Source organism: Gobius niger (assembly GCF_951799975.1).
Source record: "Gobius niger genome assembly, chromosome: 13".
Taxonomy (NCBI): Eukaryota; Metazoa; Chordata; class Actinopteri; order Gobiiformes; family Gobiidae; genus Gobius; species Gobius niger.
The window spans coordinates 2,404,090-2,423,110 of record NC_136864.1 but is presented as its reverse complement, the minus strand read 5'-3'; the positions used below and the strand labels follow the sequence as shown (position 1 = coordinate 2,423,110).

The window sequence follows — 19,021 nt, the reverse complement described above, 5'->3', positions numbered from 1 at the left end:
CCTCCCTCTCAGCCCCTCCCTCTCATCAGCCCCTCCCTCTCAGCCCCTCCCTCTCTGTCCCTCCCTCTCATCAGCCCCTCCCTCTCAGCCCCGCCCTCTCATCAGCCCCTCCCTCTCATCAGCCCCTCCCTCTCAGCCCCTCCCTCTCAGCCCCTCCCTCTCTCATTGGCATAATGGATATACAATAATGTTTTACAAGGAATACATTCACTCATTCTTCCTCCTCCAGGCTGACAGGAAGCTGAACTCTCTCCTTCCCCGGCCCTCCCTCTGTTTCCACCTGCAGTCACTAACAAATACTGTAAACATTGTGTACATATGTAGAGTTTTATTCTTCTATATACAGTTTGCATCAAGGGTGTGAGAGTCGCATAGTTTCGAGTCTCTGTATGTTTTTGTGTGAATAAATTAACAATGAAGCTTCTCTGTCTTTAATGTCTTTTTATTCTTTTTAGCAACAACTCTGATTAAGCAGCAGCTCCAGACACGAAATCAAGTCTTTTAGCAACATTGTAAGGTGTCGTCAGAGGGATTATTGCTGAGAAAGAACCACAAACTATAAACCCGGGAGCTCAGGAGGAAACGAGGAAGTGTTTTTTTCATGCCGTAGCTTCATAAAGTGATTAAAGACTCCAGTTCCATTTACTTGCATACAGTATTTAGGCCAATTATATTTCCACCAATATAGACGGGATGTGGCACAGATTTTTAAACAGGCAATTCTCCCCAAAACATCTATTCCAGTCCTGGAAAACCATCACATAAATCAAAGCATTAATTAAGGACAGAAAAATTTAAAAAACATGAAAATCGAGCATTAAAATTAAGCATTTCTTATCCATATTCAATTCATTGTGGTCCAATCATAGGTTGACTGGATTTTTTGGGTCCAAAATACTCAAGTAAAATATAATTCAACAAAAATTTCAACAAAACACTCTTTTTGGAAAATTTGGCTCATTATTTTCAATTTTACGGTCAGAAATTACCAAAAAATACTCCACAAATGAGAAAATCTTCTTGTAAACAAACTTATTGGCAATTCCAGTTCTGTTCCCTTAAAGGAACAGGCCACCGTTTTTACATACTGAACTATGTTCTTACCTTAGCTTTGACGAGTTCTTTAGGACCTGTCTGATCTTCACCCAATATTCACTTTACTGCGCAGTAATCTTCACTTTACTGAGCGGATTTCAAACTACTATTATTACGCCTTACAATATAGTTCCCCCTTTTATCCGCTTAGAAAATCCACATTGTTTAGTTTTGTGTAATTATACTTTGTAGTGGAACACTTCACGTAACCATATTTAAATAGGGAAAACGTGGAAGAGCTTGGTAGCTTCTATCTTGACCTGTTTTGGAGCTATAGAGGAGAGAGGGAGAGGCTAAATGCTAACGCCGTCTGCGCTGTGTTTACGTGACTGAAGGTGAAGATCAGACAGGTCCTAAAGAACTCGTCAAAGCTAAGGTAAGAACATATCTCAGTATGTAAAAACGGTGGCCTGTTCCCTTAATCCCAATGACTATTCTCTTCAAAATGAGACATTTCCCAAAAAAATCCATTGATATTTGTGCTGGCAGTGCTCAGTGCAGGCCAGAAGCGCATGTTAGCCACATGTTAGCCACATGTTAGCCACATGTTAGCCACATGTTAGCCACATGTTAGCCGCATGTTAGCCACATGTTAGCCACATGTTAGCCACATGTTAGCCACATGTTAGCCACATGTTAGCCGCATGTTAGCCACATGTTAGTCACATGTTAGCCACATGTTAGCCACCTGTTAGCCACATTAGCATTTAGGCTGAAACTTGTTGATTTCCCAGGTGACAGTGGTGCGTCTGTGTAGAGGTTCATAGTCCAGATCAACAGTGAATGAAGACGTGTAAAAGCTCTTTTCTGAGTAAACAAGGCGGCCATTTTGTTTCGGGGGAAGGTGTGACTGACGCACCTTTGTGCACTGAGATAAATACTTCATTTTGCTTTGATTTAGTCAATTTTTGGGGGGTTTGTTGTTGCTGTTTCACTTTGTTTGACACATTTGTGAAAATATTTTTGCTTATATAACATTTGGCACTTTGGAGAGGTTTGTGCACAATGCTAATGAGATAGAGCACCAAAATTTTTAAAAGTTTACAAATCCAACATACTTTGACCTAGACTTCTGAAATTTTGCACACATGCTGATCACCAGTAAGGTCACAACTGTACTCAGTTTGGAGTGTGTGCTATGAAGTATATTTTCAGGAAAGACATTTCAGTTTATGTGTAATTTTCGATATATAAAAAAGCTATATTTTCATTGATTTTATAACTAAAGAATCTTTTTACATGTTTTTGTCGCAATGTCCTTCTAAATGTACAGAGAAGCTTCTTCTCCTGATTCCTCTGATGGTTCACATCAGCAATTTGGACAAAGTGTGTTGTTTTAACAGTAATTTTAATATGGGGAGGGGACTGTTTAATTTAGCCAGGCGAGAGGACATCAAAATAGGTGGTCCTTAACAGGTTGACAACATTGTAAGGTGTCGTCAGAGGGATTGTTGCTGAGAAAGAACCACAAACAATAAACCCGGGAGCTCAGGAGGAAACGAGGATGTGTTTTTTTCATGCTGTAACACCATAAAGTGATTAAAGCAGATCCAGGTAACGGTAGCTTTAACTATGGTTTCTTTGTGACTCAGCGCCGTAAATCCCACCTTTGAGCGTCTCCCGTTAACTTTATGGACGACACGGGCAGCCTTCTGATGTATTTATTTACACACTGATAAAGTACATGATAGTCCAAAGATCCCAATATTTACCCTGGGTTTATCTAAGTCCAACGCCGCACGAGTGTCTGATAAAAGTAGTGTCAGCAGAAAGATAATGAGGCAGAAAGGGCACAGGCGGAAGGTGAGTTTATTTGTAGAGCACAGTTCAGACACGAGTGCTTCACAGTTGCATAAAATTACAAGAAAACAGATCAAATCAATCCATAAAACGTCAAAAAAAAAATCAATGAATTACAGTAAAAAGCAAAGAGTGCAGATCAAATACTGTAAGTGTCATATGCGCAAGTAAAAGCCTGGATTTAAACTGTGTCAGAGCTCAGGCCTCAGGAGACAGTTCCAGATCTAAAACAGGGGTGCACAAAGTGGGGCCCGCAGGCCAAAGTTGGCCCGCCGAAACAATTCTGTTGGCCCGCCAGAGAGTGACCTAGTTTTGCGTCACATATGGTTAATACTAACTATGTTCCATCCATTAACTCCCGCCTGAACCGAGAGCATTTTCTCCAGTTCAGCTTTACCCGAATCCTGTAGGCCAGTGTAACGCCTCATTTGAAAGCTAAGATCTACAAAACTCATCTAAATGGATCTTTTTCCTCACGTCATCAGATTTTTTTTCCATCATAATTTTTTTTTGGGGGGGGGGTTTCAACTCATTTTTGTAACTCTTTTTGGTCATTTTTTTGTCACATTTTTGTCACATTTTTTGTCACTTTTTATCAAAGTTTTCTCACTTTTTTGTCACATCTTCATCATAGTTTTTGTCTCACGTTTTTTCCATCATTTTTTGGGGGGGTTTCAACTTTTTTGTAAATTTTTTGTCACTTTTTGTCACATTTGTCCTTTTGTTGTCAAGTTTTTGTAGCAACCTGTAGCTCAACTGTTTATGGAAACAGTGGAGTCGCTTTGGACCCACGAACTGAAACTTTTATGTTTGACTTTACTAATCCAGACAAATATGCTAAAAACATGTACAATAGATCCCCCTCTGGGGCCAGGACTCCCCTGAAAAAGATTCTTAATCTCAGTGGGACTATCCTGGTTAAATAAAGGTCAATAAATAAATAGTAGCGTAGTGGTCAACGCTCTCGCTTCACAGCTAGAAGGTCCCGGGTTCGATTCCCACCAGGACGGGGCCTTTCTGTGTGGAGTTTGCATGTTCTCCCGTGTCTGCGTAGGTTTCCTCCGGGTACTCCGGTTTCCCCTACCACTAAAAACATGTACAACAGGTGAATCCTCCTGCCAGGTGATTCTGACCATCAGCCTGGCTCCACATCATGGAGACGGGTCCCCGGGCGCGGCACTGCCGTCGACCACTGCTCCTGACGGGTCGCCCCAGCGGCATCGAAGGATGGGTTAAATGCAGAGGACACATTTCCCTACGGGGACAATAAAGTATAAATACAAAGTGCAGGCTCATTTTATATATGTCTGAAAATAATGACCAGTGACTTAACCGTTTTCAATAGAAATGAAAGCTCATATGTTATTAACAGTAACCGAGCTGCTCACTCTCCTCTACAAACATTTATCAAAAGTTTTCGTGAAAAACGTTGAAACTAAAATCCATCTCATTCATTCAGCGTTTATCTGATTCAGCTGTGTTAATGCGTTGCTATGGCGATGCCCACAGCAGAGCCTGTTAGCGCCCACCAGCCAATCAGAATCGAGTATTCACCCAGACCACGGTATAAACCAGGGGGAGGCGAGTTTTCTTGTCGGAGGCTGATTTTCTTCATTGTAAACAAACCGAGGGCCGAAGCCGCTGATTATTCGCCCAAAGTAAAGCACAACACTGGAAACATGACCATCATGAGATCAATGACTTAAAATGGCTTGAGTTAAAGTTCTTCTATGTTGAATTTGAGTGGGTTTGAACTAATCCAAGATACAAATGCTACAGCGCCGATGGAACAAGAATAAAACCCACTTGAAATGAGACAATTGTTTTTCACTTGAAATGACACAAAATTATCTGAATGAAGAGAATAACTAAGACTAGAGGTTTTATCTCATCTGAAACCAGACCAAATCTACTCAAACCTTAGATTTAATCTCTTAATTCAAGTAGATTCATGTCATTTCTTCCTTAAAACGACTATTCTTTTTCCAGTGCAGTTCCTTCAAATGCCAGTGTTGTACATCATATATGATTGGGTGTATTGACCGTATTTCTACCTTTGTTTCTCCCATTTAACTCTAATAATGTTAAAAGTACTCTGTGATTTGTGTGATAATGTTTCTCAAAATCATCTTGAGGGCCAGAGGTTCTGTGCCGACATTTCGTCTTGTTTTTTTGGAGATGAATCAATCAACACTCAATCAATCAGGCGAGAACGGAAATGAAAACTTTGAATAACACTTTTTATTTAATAACGTTTGCAAAAAGTCTATGGGGAAACTGCCCAGGATGAAAAGACGTTCCATTTACAGACGGGACATGTTCCTCCAAACCCTCGTCCCGCCACCGCTGAGAGACGACAGCAATATATTTGTTTGGATCATGTGCAGTGATGTTAAAGTGATGGTTTTGACTTCACAGCTGCCTCAGATAAAGCCTCGTATCATTGTGTAAGACAGTGGGTCAAAGGTCACACTCCTCTTCATCAGTGTTTTGGTTTAGAACATGCTAAAGGACTGGGGCTTCATGTCCGAGTTTTACGCCTATGGGGAGTTCAAATTCAGACTTTTAATGACGGAAAACATGAAGAATGGCAGATAACGACTTACAACCCTTTATTTATTTATTTATTAAGGTAAACAAGTTACACAGCGTTGCTTTAAATGGAAAACATCTGTTGTAAGTCATAAATATCATTTTATTTCAGTGAAGCAGCAACTTTTACCTCTTACCACCCACCTTAACCGAGTGTATTTTAGGAAATGTTCGGGAAAATCCACTGCTACCATGGAGACTAGACCAGAATAGACTAACAATAGCTAAAAACAGAATAGATTCGGGTAAAGTCGACCTGGAGAAAACGTGCTCGGTCCAGGTTCAGGCGGGAGAGGTTAATGAAAAGCTGCTGACAGGAAGTGACATAGATTAAAGTTCCAGAGCAGACTCACTTCCTATTGCTGGGTTGCAAGTTCTAGAATATGATGATGTCATCGGACCCAGCGGGGGGGCAGGAGCCAGTTTTTCCTATTAACAACATTACACTTTCACAAGTCGTAGCTAAAAAGAAAATGTATGGATTAGAAAAATTATCATTAATATCACTCACTGGGTCCATGATCTCTTTGTACAAGACCAAAAATGTCCTCAAGAACAAAATCATTTTTCATCTATATAATAGCATAGGCCTTTAGAACGCTGTGATGTCACCTGCAAACCAGCAATTGACATAACATGGTCGGCACGGCAACGGTTGGTTTCCTCTACCCTATGTCACTTCCTGTCAGGGTCCAATAAGGAAGTGGAAGTAAAACATCAAGAAGAACGGTCAAACTAAAGAAAGCTGGGCCAAGCAAAGTCTTAACCTCTTAACTCCCGCCTGAACCGAGAGGATCTTTTTCTTCACGTCATCAGATTTTTTTTCCATCATTTTTTTGTGGGTATTCAACTCATTTTTGTAACTTTTTTGGTCATTTTTTGTCAAATTTTTGTCATGTTTTTGTCCAATTTTTGTCATTTTTTGTCCAATTTTTATAAAATTTTTATAAAATTTTTATCACATTTCTGTCACCTTTTCGTCATTTTTTAAATCAATTTTTTTTGTCATTTTTTGTCAAATTTTTTTTGGTCATTTTTTTGTAAATTTTTTGGTCATTTTTTCATCAATTTTTCGTCACTTTTTTGTCCCATTTTTGTCATTTTTTTGACAATTTTTTGTCAATTTCTTGTGACATTTCTGTCATTTTTTTGGTCAAATTTTTATCACATTTTTGTCACATTTTTTGTCACATTTTGGTAATTTTTTCGACATTTTTTGTCAATTTCTTGTGACATTTTTGTGACATTTTTGCCACTTTTTCATCGATTTTTTGTCACATTTTTGTCACATTTTTGTAACTTTTTTTTGTCATTTTTTCGTCAATTTTTTATCACATTTTTTGTCATTTTTTGGTCAATTTCTTGTGAGATTGTTGTGACATTTTTGCCACTTTTTCATCAATTTTTCGTCACATTTTTGTAATTTTTTGTCAAATTTCTTTGTCATATTTTGTCACATTTTTGTCATTTTTTTGTCACATTTTGGTCATTTTTTCGACATTTTTTGGTCAATTTCTTGTGACATTTTTGCCACTTTTTCATCAATTTTTCGTCACTTTTTTGTCACATTTCCATCATTGTTTTCGTCTCAGTTTTGTTGCTATTTTCTCACCTTTTTTCCAGAAGCTTTTGGATTGGGGTAAAGCCAAACTGGAGGAAATGTGCTCGGTTCAGGTGGGAGTTAAGGGGTTAAATATAATTATGTTTTAGAAAAAAGTCTGTCTAATATGTGTCGGTTCAAAAAGATAGAAAGTCCATGAGAGCGAGGAACTCCTGGAGCCACTTCCTCGCGGCTTCAGGAAGGAGCAGGCTGTAATTCGTCCATTCTTTATGTTCTTGGTCAGAGTCGGGGCTGAATAAGGTGAGTACCGGTTGCACAGTGATGGGAGGGTCAGTGACGCTCGTGATTGTCATCGTCTTTGAGGAGGCGCTCCGAGGTTAGAGCGAGGCGTCGGGCAGAACCTCGTCGTGATCCGCCTCCACCAGGGGCTCCTCTGAGTCCGTCTCACTGCCCTGCTCCTCTGAGTCGCCGCCCTGCTGCCCCGGCGGCCGCCCTCCGGCCCTCTGCTGGCCCACGGACAGGCTGCCGGAGGAACACGTCTCCTCTGTGCCTGGAGGAAAACACATTTTATTATTGGCCAATGGGGATACGCACAGCCGATATTATTGACCGATATTATTGGATAATTTTCCGACTGCCTGGTCTATAATCCTGTGTGTGAAGCTTTTAACCCCTTAACTTAATTACATTTTCTCCAGTTTGGCTTTTTCCCCAGTCCAAAAGCTTCTGGAAAAAAGCTGTGAAAATATCAACAAAACTGAGACGAAAACAATGATGGAAATGTGACAAAAAAGTGACGAAAAAGTCACAAAAATGTCACACGTAATTGACAAAAAATTGAAGAAAAAATGACGAAAATGTGACAAAAAATTTATAAAAAAATTGAAGAAAAAATGACAAAGATTTGACAAAAAAATTACAAAAAAATTACAAAAATGTGATAAAAAAATGACAAAAATGTGACAAAAAAATTACAAAAATGTGACAAAAAAATGACAAAAAATTGAAGAAAAAATGACAAAGATTTGACTAAAAAATTACAACAAAAATTACAAAAATGTGATAAAGATTTGCCAAAAAATTGTCAAAAATGTGTCAAAAAATGACAAAATGTGACAAAAAAATTGACAAAAAAAATGTGACAAAATGTGACAAAGAAGTTACAAAAATGAGTTAAATACCCAACCAAAAAATGATGGAAAAAAAAACCTGACGACGTGAGGACAAAGATCCTCTCGGTTCAGGCGGGAGTTAAGAGGTTAAACTGTAAACCTCGTCAGTGACAGCAGGGGGCGCTTTATTAGAGCCATGAAGCTGATTTATTAAAAACATCCCTGTTTAGTCGGTACGAGAGATGCACCGTGCCAGGTTTTCTGCAATTTTTCCACATTAACCAACACCATTTAACATTTCATAAAGCAGTACTACGTAACTCTTACCCCGAGAGGCCATAAGCGCCACTGCAGGTGTCGTAGCATGTTGTGTTTTTTACTTATTAATTGTCCGTGAGAGTAAACACTACGCTGACAGAAAAGACAAAGGGACAGAGGGATATTGAGATCATTCATTTCACTCAAACTTGGCTGTAAATACTGTTTAAGTGGCGCTAGCCCAAAGTTAGCTTTGCCTGTTAGCCTGTTAGCTTCATGATTCCATTAGTGTGTATTGGTGACTCCGACCCATAAGCAGTTGCGATAGTGGTGGGAGATGGAAGACCCCCCAATCATCCCATTAACACTTGTATCACCCCCAGAGAGGATTTATTAAGGTAAACACGTGACTTAGTTCTGCTTTTCTGAGTGAAAAAGCGCATGTTCCTCTTTTCTTCAGTGTCAGATCAATACAGTGTTAGTTTCTCTTGGATCACGGCTCTCCCGGTGGCACTGACCTGACCACAGAGACGTGTCTTCACTGGAGGAGTTGAGGAAGTCGTCTAAGGCCTGCTGGTCCGACGTGTTGGTGACCGTGATGTGGTCCAGCTCACACGCGCTCGCCGCCGTCGCCGCTTCTACAACACACAAGCGGAAAAATAACCGATAATTTAACCGATAACCGATAATTCCGCATGTCCCGATACCGTTAAAATTATGTATGTATATTTGCACTTTATTTTGTGACAAGAACTCACTGTAACAGTTCTGCCCAAAATGTATTAACTCTACCAAGCAAAATACAACTGTATAAATATAAATCAAATAATGAGTTTTACTTTGGGTTTGAGTCTCCACCTTTTTCTAAAGCTCTGGGTTTTTACAGTTCCATCATCTGAGCAGGTCTATCTCTGCTCATCTGTGTCACATCTTATAAAAAAAAAAAAGAGGAAGAATATTACTACTACTACTTCCTTCCTAGTATTTTTCATTTTGTGGACGTCATACTAATGAATTCTTGTTTACAATCCTGGAATATAGACAGTATTACAGTATTTCACTGAGTTTAGAGGCGTCTCTGACATGAGAGAAGTGATGCCAAATCTGTGACAGATTCAAGTTTGACTAATAATCTGATACTACAGCACAAAAACAAGAGGCTCATTTATGCATTTGTGCCTCGTGTGGCAGCGCGGCTCATTTCATCAAAGTAAAACTCCTCTCGTTCATAGCGCTTCAGTCTCGGGGGTGTCGTGTTTATTTGATTGAGAAATACGAAGATAATACATGAGTTTAGGCCCCGCTCTGTTCCAGTAACTCACGTGAGCGGGTCAGAGGTTCACATTTCCTCGTCTTTTTCTCATTTTGTTGCGGTGCTAATGTTGAAGTGACTTCGATGTAAAAAGTCTAAAAACTCTTCCTTCACGGAGAGCGCCTGCACAGCTGTTTCTCTGGAATACTCGTTGTGTTTTTCAGCTAAAGCAGTGCAGAAGTCGGCCGTGGAGAGCGTTTATCTGCTGCTGTAAATGTGCTGTCCTGAGTCTGCAGCAGCTCCGGGCTGCAGGACGAGCGGGGCTGAGAGAGAAAGGCAGCGAGCTGGAGCCGCAGATTCAATGTAATTTGAGCTTAGAATTATCAGGCCTAATTATCGGCTGATTTTTTTTTATCGGCTTTATCGGGGATGGCGCCAAAATGCCGATAACTATCGGCGGCCGATATTATCGTGCATCCCTACTGCACAGTCTATTTTAAGGTATATTACAGCAACAGTAAATCGTTGCTAAATCATAACTGACTTAAAGAGGGGGTATTCTGCTTTTGTCAGTCCCACAGCACCAGTCTATATCACACTACAATGATGACAAACCTTCTGTTGGTCTGTAAATGCAGTAAATTAGAATAACTGCCTTGTATAAAATGTCTCTCTCAAAATGGCTGTAATGAATGTCTTGAAATAGGCCTCTGTCTCTTTAAGAACCTCTGAGCCTTTAGACACGCCCCTCCACACGCTGTCTGTGGCATCAGTGGGGAGGGGGTTCTGCTGAGGAGCAGTGGTTGGTTACTCGGCTGGTGACGAAAGCTCGGAGGCGTCTCCAGGAGGTGGGGGCGTTCCTAGGAGGACTCAGGCAAACCTATCCCTAAAATGGCCGCCATCAGAGTTTTTACAGATTACTCAGAAATACGTGAATGTGCCAAGGCAACACTTCAGGCATGTTTTTAATGAGGGAGTGACAGAATAACATGATGGAAAGCTTGAAAAAGTCCATTTTGCATAATACCCCCCCTTTAATAAATAAGGGCTTCGTCTGTTGCCCCCTGACCAACACTGGGTTTGCATTTTTGGAGTTTGAGACACCTGCTCTACAGCGTCCAGGGCCGGCGTCGCTGACTCACCTCTGTGCGTGAGGAACCCAGAGCTCAGGTACTTCTCCACGTCCTGGTGGAAGGCCTGCTCGTACTCCTTCTGCTTGGCCTTCAGCTTCTGCTGCACCAGCTGCTCCATGTGGGACACTTTCTGAGTGTGCTCCGCGTTCAGCTCCACTGCAGACACACAGACTCACTCAGAACCAGCTCAGGACCGGCTCAGGACCGGCTCAGGACCGGCTCAGGACCGGCTCAGAACCGGCTCAGAACCGGCTCAGAACCGGCTCAGGACCGGCTCAGAACCGGCTCAGAACCGGCTCAGAACCGGCTCAGAACCGGCTCAGAACCGGCTCAGAACCGGCTCAGAACCGGCTCAGAACCGGCTCAGGACCGGCTCAGAACCGGCTCAGGACCGACTCAGAACCGGCTCAGAACCGGCTCAGAACCGGCTCAGAGCCGGCTCAGAACCAGCTCTTCACAACCTTTTTGTCATTTTTTAAATCATTTTTTGTCAATTTTTTAAGTCATTTTTTTGTCAATTTTTTTGTCATTTTTTTGTCATTTTTTGTCATTTTTGTCAATTTTTACGTCATTTTTTGTCATTTTTTAATCATTTTTTGTCATTTTTTAATGAAATTTTGGTCAATTTTTTTGTCATTATTAGTAATTTTTTGTTGTTTTTTTGTCATTTTTTGTCAAATGTTTTCATAATTTTCTGTCATTTTTTAAATCATTTTTTTGTCATTTTTTAATCATTTTTTTGTCATTTTTTGTCATTTTTAAAATCATTTTTTTTGTCAATTTTTTTGTCATTTTTAATCATTTTTTGTCATTTTTTAATGAAGTTTTGGTCAATTTTTTTGTCATTATTAGTAATTTTTTGTTGTTTTTTTGTCATTTTTTGTCTTTTTTTGTCAAATGTTTTCATAATTTTCTGTCATTTTTTAAATCATTTTTTGTCATTTTTTTGTCATTTTTTAATCATTTTTTTGTCATTTTTTGACATTTTTTAAATCATTTTTTTTGTCAATTTTTTTGTCATTTTTAATCATTTTTTGAAATTTTGTAATCATTTTTTTGAAATTTTTTAATCAAATTTTTTTCATTTTTTTTGGTCATTTGTAGTAATTTTTTAATCCAATTTTTTTGTCGAATTTTTTGTCATTTTTTGGTCGTTTTTTTGTCAATTTTTTTGTAATTTTTTTAATCATTTTTTAGTCAATTTTTTGTGTGTCATTTTTTGAAATGTTTGTCCAATTTTTTGTCATTTAAAAAAAAAAATGTAATTTTTTAATCAGATTTTTAGTCATTTTTTGTCCATTTTTGGTCATTTTTTAATCATTTTTTGGTCGTTTTTTGTCTTTTTTGTAATTTTTTGAATTTTTTGTAATTTTTTGAATTTTTTGTAATATTTTTAGTCTTTTTTTTGTCATTTTTTGTCTTTTTTGTAATTTTTTTAATTTTTTAATTTGTTTGTAATTATTTTGTCTTTTTTTGTCATTTTTTTGGTCATTTTTTGTCATTTTTTTTGTCAATGTTTTAGTCTTTTTTTGTCATTTTTTGTCATTTTTTAATGAAATTTTGGTCAATTTTTTTGTCATTATTAGTAATTTTTTGTTGTTTTTTTGTCATTTTTTGTCTTTTTTTGTCAAATGTTTTCATAATTTTCTGTCATTTTTTAAATCATTTTTTGTCATTTTTTTGTCATTTTTTAATCATTTTTTTGTCATTTTTTGACATTTTTTAAATCATTTTTTTTGTCAATTTTTTTGTCATTTTTAATCATTTTTTGTCATTTTTTAATAATTTTTTAGAAATTTTTTAATCATTTTTTTGAAATTTTTTAATCAAATTTTTTTCAATTTTTTTTGGTCATTTGTAGTAATTTTTTAATCCAATTTTTTTGTCGAATTTTTAGTCATTTTTGGGTCGTTTTTTGGTCAATTTTTTTGTAATTTTTTTAATCATTTTTAGTCAATTTTTTGTGTTTTTGTGTTCCATTTTTGAAATGTTTGTCCAATTTTTTGTCATTTAAAAAAAAAAAATGTAATTTTTTAATCAGATTTTTAGTCATTTTTTGTCCATTTTTGGTCATTTTTTAATCATTTTTTGGTCGTTTTTTGTCTTTTTTGTAATTTATTTTGAATTTTTTGTAATTTTTTGAATTTTTTGTAATATTTTTAGTCTTTTTTTTGTCATTTTTTGTCTTTTTTGTAATTTTTTGTTAATTTTTTAATTTGTTTGTAATTTTTTTGTCTTTTTTTGTCATTTTTTTGGTCATTTTTTGTCATTTTTTTTGTCAATGTTTTAGTCTTTTTTTGTCATTTTTGTCATTTTTGTCATTTTTTGTCATTTTTAGGTCATTTTTTGTCATTTTTTTGTTCTTTTTTGTCACATTTTTGTCAAAGTTTTCTCACTTTTTTGTCACATTTCCATCATCGTTTTCGTCTCAGTTCTGTCGCTATTTTCCCCTCTTTTCCAGAAGCTTTTGGATTGGGGTAAAGCCAAAGCTCTTCACAGGAATCTCCCACAAACAAAGACTTCCACACTGAAGCTGAGTGAACGTTCCTTACCTTCAAACGAATGGAGCTCCTTCCTGTCAAAGCACAAACATGGTCATTGGAGAGATCGTGAGCGTGTGTTTGATTCTGAAGCAGACTGTGGTGATACCTCTTCTTCTTCCTGTGGGCCTCCAGCTCCTTCAGATGCTGCTGCTTCACCGTCTGCTGCTCGCACTGACAGCAGAGCGTCTCCAGGTAAACCATCCTGCTCTCCATCTCCTCGAAGTCGCCCTCCAACTCCGCTGCACACACACACACGGTCAGCAAACCCCCCCTCCCAGTCACTGTGACCTGTCTGAACATCATCCTGGACCCTCTGAGTGTTACTGTGAGAGACATACCCAGGCTGGTGGTGATGGTGTCCAGCTGAGGGGGGGCAGACCCTGCAGCTGCTCATTTTTTAAATCTTTTTTTTTCACTTTTTTAATCATTTTTTTTGTCATTTAAAAAAAAAGTCAGTTCTTTGTCAAATTTTTTGTGATTTTTTGTCATTTTTTAATCTTTTTTTTGGTAATTTTTCCATCATTTTTTAGTCATTTTTTCCCCTTTTTTTCCCTTTTTTAATCTTTTTTTTTCACTTTTTTGTCAAATTTTTTGTCATTTTTTGACAAATATTTTGTTATTTTTTTGTTTTGTTTTTTTCACCCTTTTGTCATTTTTTGTCATTTTTTGTCTTTTTTTTTTTCATTTTTTTTTCATTTTTTTAATAATTTTTTGTCAAACTTTTTGTCATTTTTTTGGTCATTTTTTTGTCATTTTTTTTTTGTCATTTTTAAATCATTTTTTTGGTAATTTTTTTGTCACATTTTTTGTCATTTTTTTAATCTTTTTTTTCACTTTTTAAATATTTTTTTAAATATTTTTTCTTTTTTTTTTGTCTTTTTTAATCATTTTTTTTGTCATTTAAAAAAAAAAAGTAACTTCTTTGTCAAATTTTTTTGTCATTTTTTGTCATTTTTTAATCATTTTTTTGGTAATTTTTCCATCATTTTTTTAGTCATTTTTAAATCTTTTTTTGTCATTTTTTTGTCAATTTTTTTTGTCAATTTTTTTGTCATTTTTTTGTCTTTTTTTTTCAAATTTTTTTGTCATTTTTTTGTCATTTTTTAATAATTTTTTGTCAATTTTTTTTGTCAAACTTTTTGTCATTTTTTTTGTCTTTTTTTAGTCCTTTTTTTCACTTTTTTAATCATTTATTTTAGTTTTTTTTTTAGTCATTTTTTTGTCATTTTTTTTGTCATTTTTAACCTTTTTTTGTCATTTTTTGTAAATTTTTTGTCAATTTTTTGTCATTTTTTGTCAAATATTTTGTTATTTTTTTTGTTTTGTTTTTTCACTTTTTTGTCATTTTTAGTCATTTTTTTGTCATTTTTTTGTCAAGAATTTGTTAAATGTTTGTCATTTTTTAATCTTTTTTTTTGTCATTTGTTTGTCAAATTTTGGTCGAATTTTTTGTCATTTTTTGTCACATTTTTCGTCACTTTTTTTGTCAAAGTTTTCTCACTCTTTTGTCACATCATCATCATTGTTTTTCGACCTGTCTGAACATCATCCTGGACCCTCTGAGTGTTACTGTGAGAGACGTACCCAGGCTGGTGGTGATGGTGTCCAGCTCCCGGATGAGGGGGGGCAGACCCTGCAGCTGCTCCTCCAGCTGGGTCAGCGCGCCCCTGCGTTTGTCCCACACGGCCGACAGCATCACGATGTCCCCGTCCACCAGCTGAGGACGACACACAGAGGAACGTGAGGAACGGGGACAGGACGGCAGGTCTGGACAGGAAGCCTCCCTCACCTGAGCCGCCTGAGCGCTGTCCTTGGTCCGTCTGTGCAGTTGGTACCAGCTCTCCTCGTACCTGCAGCCGGGGTCAGAGCGGGAGTTTAGTTAAAGTCCGGAGAAGAGGAGGAGGAGCATGTTCTTGTACCTGTGGAGGATGTTCAGGCCCGCGCTGAAGTGAAGCAGCCGATCCTCCGACCTGAAGAGGATCAACACCGAGGTCAGAGTTCACACAAACGGAGACACGTGAAAGAGGAGTCGGACTTTACCTCGGTTTACGTAAAGCTTTAGGCTCTTTCGACTTGTCCCCGAGACTCTTGAACCTGAGGTGAGAGAGAAGCGAAGATGAATAATGTTAATCTCTTAAGTCCCGCCTGAACCGTGAGCATTTTCTCCAGGTCAGCTTTAAATCCTGTAGGCCAGTGTCACACCTCATTTGAAAGCTAAGATCTACAAAACTCATCTAAATGGATCTTTTTCCTCACATCATCACATTTTTTTCCATCTTTTTTTGGGGGGGGGGGGGGGGGGGGTTTCAACTCATTATGTAACTTTTTTGTCATTTTTTTGGTCAAATTTTTTGTCTTTTTTTTGTCATTTTTTTGTCCTTTTTCACTTTTTTAATCATTTTTTTTAGTCATTTTTTTGACTTTTTTGACATTTTTTTGTCTTTTTTGGTCATTTTTTTTGTCAAATTTTTTGTCATTTTTTAATTATTTTTTTGTCATTTTTTTGTCACATTTTTGTCATTTTTTGTCATTTTTTGTCATTTTTTTCACTTTTTTAATCATTTTTTGTCAAATATTTTGTCATTTTTTAATCTTTTTTTGGTCCAATTTTTGTCCAATTTTTTGTCATTTTTTGTCACTTTTTTGTGTCTTTTTTTAATCATTTTTTTGTCATTTAAAAAAAAAAGTCACTTTTTTGTCCATTTTTTGTCTTGTCTTTGGTCATTTTTTGTTATTTTTAGTCATTTTTTAGTCAATTTTTTTGTAATTTTTAAATCATTTTTTTTGTCCTTTTTTCACTTTTTAAATCATTTTTGTAGTCATTTTTTGAATTTTTTTTGTCTTTGTCTTTTTTAATCATTTTTTTTGGTCAAATTTTGTGTCAATTTTTAGTCAAATTTTTTTGTCATTTTTTTGTCAATTTTTTTGTCATTTTTAAATATTTTGTTATTTTTTTGTTTTGTTTTTTCACTTTTTTGTCATTTTTTGTTATTTTTTTGTCAATATTTTGTTAAATGTTTGTCATTTTTTAATCTTTTTTTTGTCATTTGTTTGTCAAATTTTGGTCGAATTTTTTGTCATTTTTTTGTTCTTTTTTGTCACATTTTTCGTCACTTTTTTGTCAAAGTTTTCTGAGTTTTTTGTAACATCTTCATCATTGTTTTCGTCTCAGTTTTGTTGCTATTTTCACACCTTTTCTCCAGAAGCTTTTGGACTGGGGTAAAGCCAAACTGGAGAAAATGTGCTCGGTTCAGGCGGGAGTTAAGGGGTTAAGAGAGGTATTGATCGTGTCTAAGGAGAGGAGAAGATGCAATGTCCACAGTGTCCACCAGAGGTCCTCCTGGAGCGCGCGCGGACCACATGACAGTCAGCTGAGCGCGCAGGAATAAAAGAATTCAACGTAAAACGCGCTTCACGAGCCTTTCCAAACTCTCGATCTGCTCTGGTTCTTCTGCATCAGCTCCACAGAGACAGAAACAGCCCTGAGGAACTCACGCAGCAGAGAGACGATCATAAACACGGAACTGACCCAGTGCTGAAGTCCTGCTGCACGGACTGAAGCCGCTCCTTCAGATGCTCGAACATGGCGGAGCCTCCGGAACAGAGCCGAGCCGAGCCGAACCGGGCCGGGCGCGAGGAGGAGAGGAGACTCACGGAGAGAGAGAGAGAGAGAGAGGGGTCCCGGAGCAAAACAAACCGACCTGACGGACTGCGGCAGATTCGGGATCACGTGGCCTGAGGTATGAGGTGAGCTCTGGCGCCCTCCTCTGACACGGGGTGCGCATTACAGGAGACAAGAGGAGATTAACCGCTTAACCCCCGCCTGAACCGAGCGCTTTTTCTCCAGTTTTGGTGAAGCCGAATCTGAAGCTTCTTGAAAAAAGTGAAAAAGTGACAAAAAATCAACAAAAAATTGACAAAAAAAATCAACAAAAAAGTGACAAAAATTCAAGAAAAAAGTGACAAAAAAATCCACAAAAAAGTGACAAAAAATCAACAAAAAAGTGACAAAAAATCAACAAAAAAGTGACAAAAAAGCGACAAAAAAGTGACAAAAAAGCAACAAAAAAGCAACAAAAAGTGACAAAAAAGCAACAAAAAGTGACAAAAAAGTGACAAAAAATCCACAAAAAAGTGACAAAAAAGTGACAAAAAATTCAAGAAAAAAGTGATAAAAAAAATCCACAAAAAATCAACTAAAAAGTGACAAAAAAGCGACAAAAAAAGTGAAAAAAAATCAACAAAAAATGACGAAAAATCAACAAAAAAGTGACAAAAAAGTGACAAAAAATTCAAGAAAAAAGTGATTAAAAAAAATCCACAAAAAATCAACTAAAAAGTGACAAAAAAGTGACAAAAAAAGTGACAAAAAATCCACAAAAAAATGACAAAAAGTGACAAAAAATTCACAAAAAAGTGACAAAAAAATGAACAAAAAGCGACAAAAAAATCCACAAAAAATCCACAAAAAATCCACAAAAAAGCAACAAAAAAGTGACAAAAATCCACAAAAAATTCACAAAAAATCCACAAAAAAGCGACAAAAAAGCGACAAAAAAGTGACAAAAATTCAACAAAAAATCCACAAAAAATCCACAAAAAATCCACAAAGAAATCCACAAAAAAAGCGACAAAAAAGTGACAAAAAAAAGACCAAAAAAATAAAAAAAAAAGACTAAAAAATCAACAAAAAAGTGACAAAAAAGCGACAAAAAAGTGACAAAAAAGCGACAAAAAAATGACAAAAAAAATCAACAAAAAAGCGACAATCAACGAAAAAAATTAAGAAGAAAAAAAAGACATTTTCATTACAGTTGATCCAATTAAAATTGGACTAAAATGTCTTAAGCCCCGCCCTGAAAGACTCCAGGTTTGTGGAGCCCTCAGAGACTGTAGAATTAAGCGGGAGGGAGCTCCACAATATAGCTCCACTGCTTTAATTTCCCTCTCTCCCAATGCTCACTGTTCGAGCTGCAGAACATCCAGAACCAGGAAGTACGACCATATTAGTCCAGTGCTCCGGTCTCTGCACTGACTTGATACATTTTATGTGGATGTTTTGATCGATTTGATCTGTTTTCTTGCAATTTTGTGCAACTGTGAAGCACTTTGAATCGCCTTATAAACAAATAAACTTGCCTGGCCTAATTTTGCTAAATGTGTTTGGGCATTTTGCTATTATCTATTACTTATCTATTTTAATTGCTTTTTTAATTGCTTGATTGTGTTTTCGTCACCTTTTTTGTCACCTTTTTGCTCCATCCTGGTTTTCGCCACTATTTTAATGCTGCACGAGGCTATTTAAAATGCACAGCCCGCAGAGGCACGTGACGCCCTCCGGGATACGGCATCCCCGGCTGTCACGTGACCCGGCTCTCTCTGCCCTCGCGCTGGTCCTGATGCAGGTGCACATCCTGTCCATCCCGTCCCCGTGCCCCCCTCGCTCGCCGCACGAGCGCAGGTAGGTGTCCCCCCCGTCGGGTTCGCGCGCTGGAGGAAGGACGGGGACACGGCGGGTAAAACGGGTACACGGGCTCCGACGTCCCCGGATGGAGCCGTTATCTGCGGGTAGAGCTTAGCCTTAGCTTCCCCTCTCCCTGCTAGCTCTCCATTGTGCGCTTTCTGACCGCCCCGCCGCGAGGTAAATATAAATGTGTTTATGCTAGCTCTGTTTC

The 19,021-nt window shown here is 37.4% G+C and overlaps 1 protein-coding gene across 1 annotated transcript; it reads right to left on the bottom strand.

The window, feature by feature from the left end:
* Positions 1 to 7,425: 7,425 nt before the first annotated feature.
* On the bottom strand, positions 7,426 to 17,181 carry LOC306973124 (dysbindin-A-like; the record flags this gene model as incomplete). The annotated part of the gene is made up of 10 exons (XM_079569946.1): positions 16,876 to 17,181; positions 15,387 to 15,440; positions 15,266 to 15,316; positions 15,136 to 15,196; positions 14,931 to 15,063; positions 13,453 to 13,585; positions 13,356 to 13,378; positions 10,813 to 10,959; positions 8,937 to 9,053; positions 7,426 to 7,598 (listed from the first exon to the last, which is right to left on the bottom strand). The coding sequence occupies exons 1-10, from the start codon at positions 16,929 to 16,931 to the stop codon at positions 7,426 to 7,428; spliced, it is 948 nt and encodes a 315-aa protein (XP_079426072.1). The 5' UTR covers positions 16,932 to 17,181.
* Between the last annotated feature and the right edge of the window lie 1,840 nt (positions 17,182 to 19,021).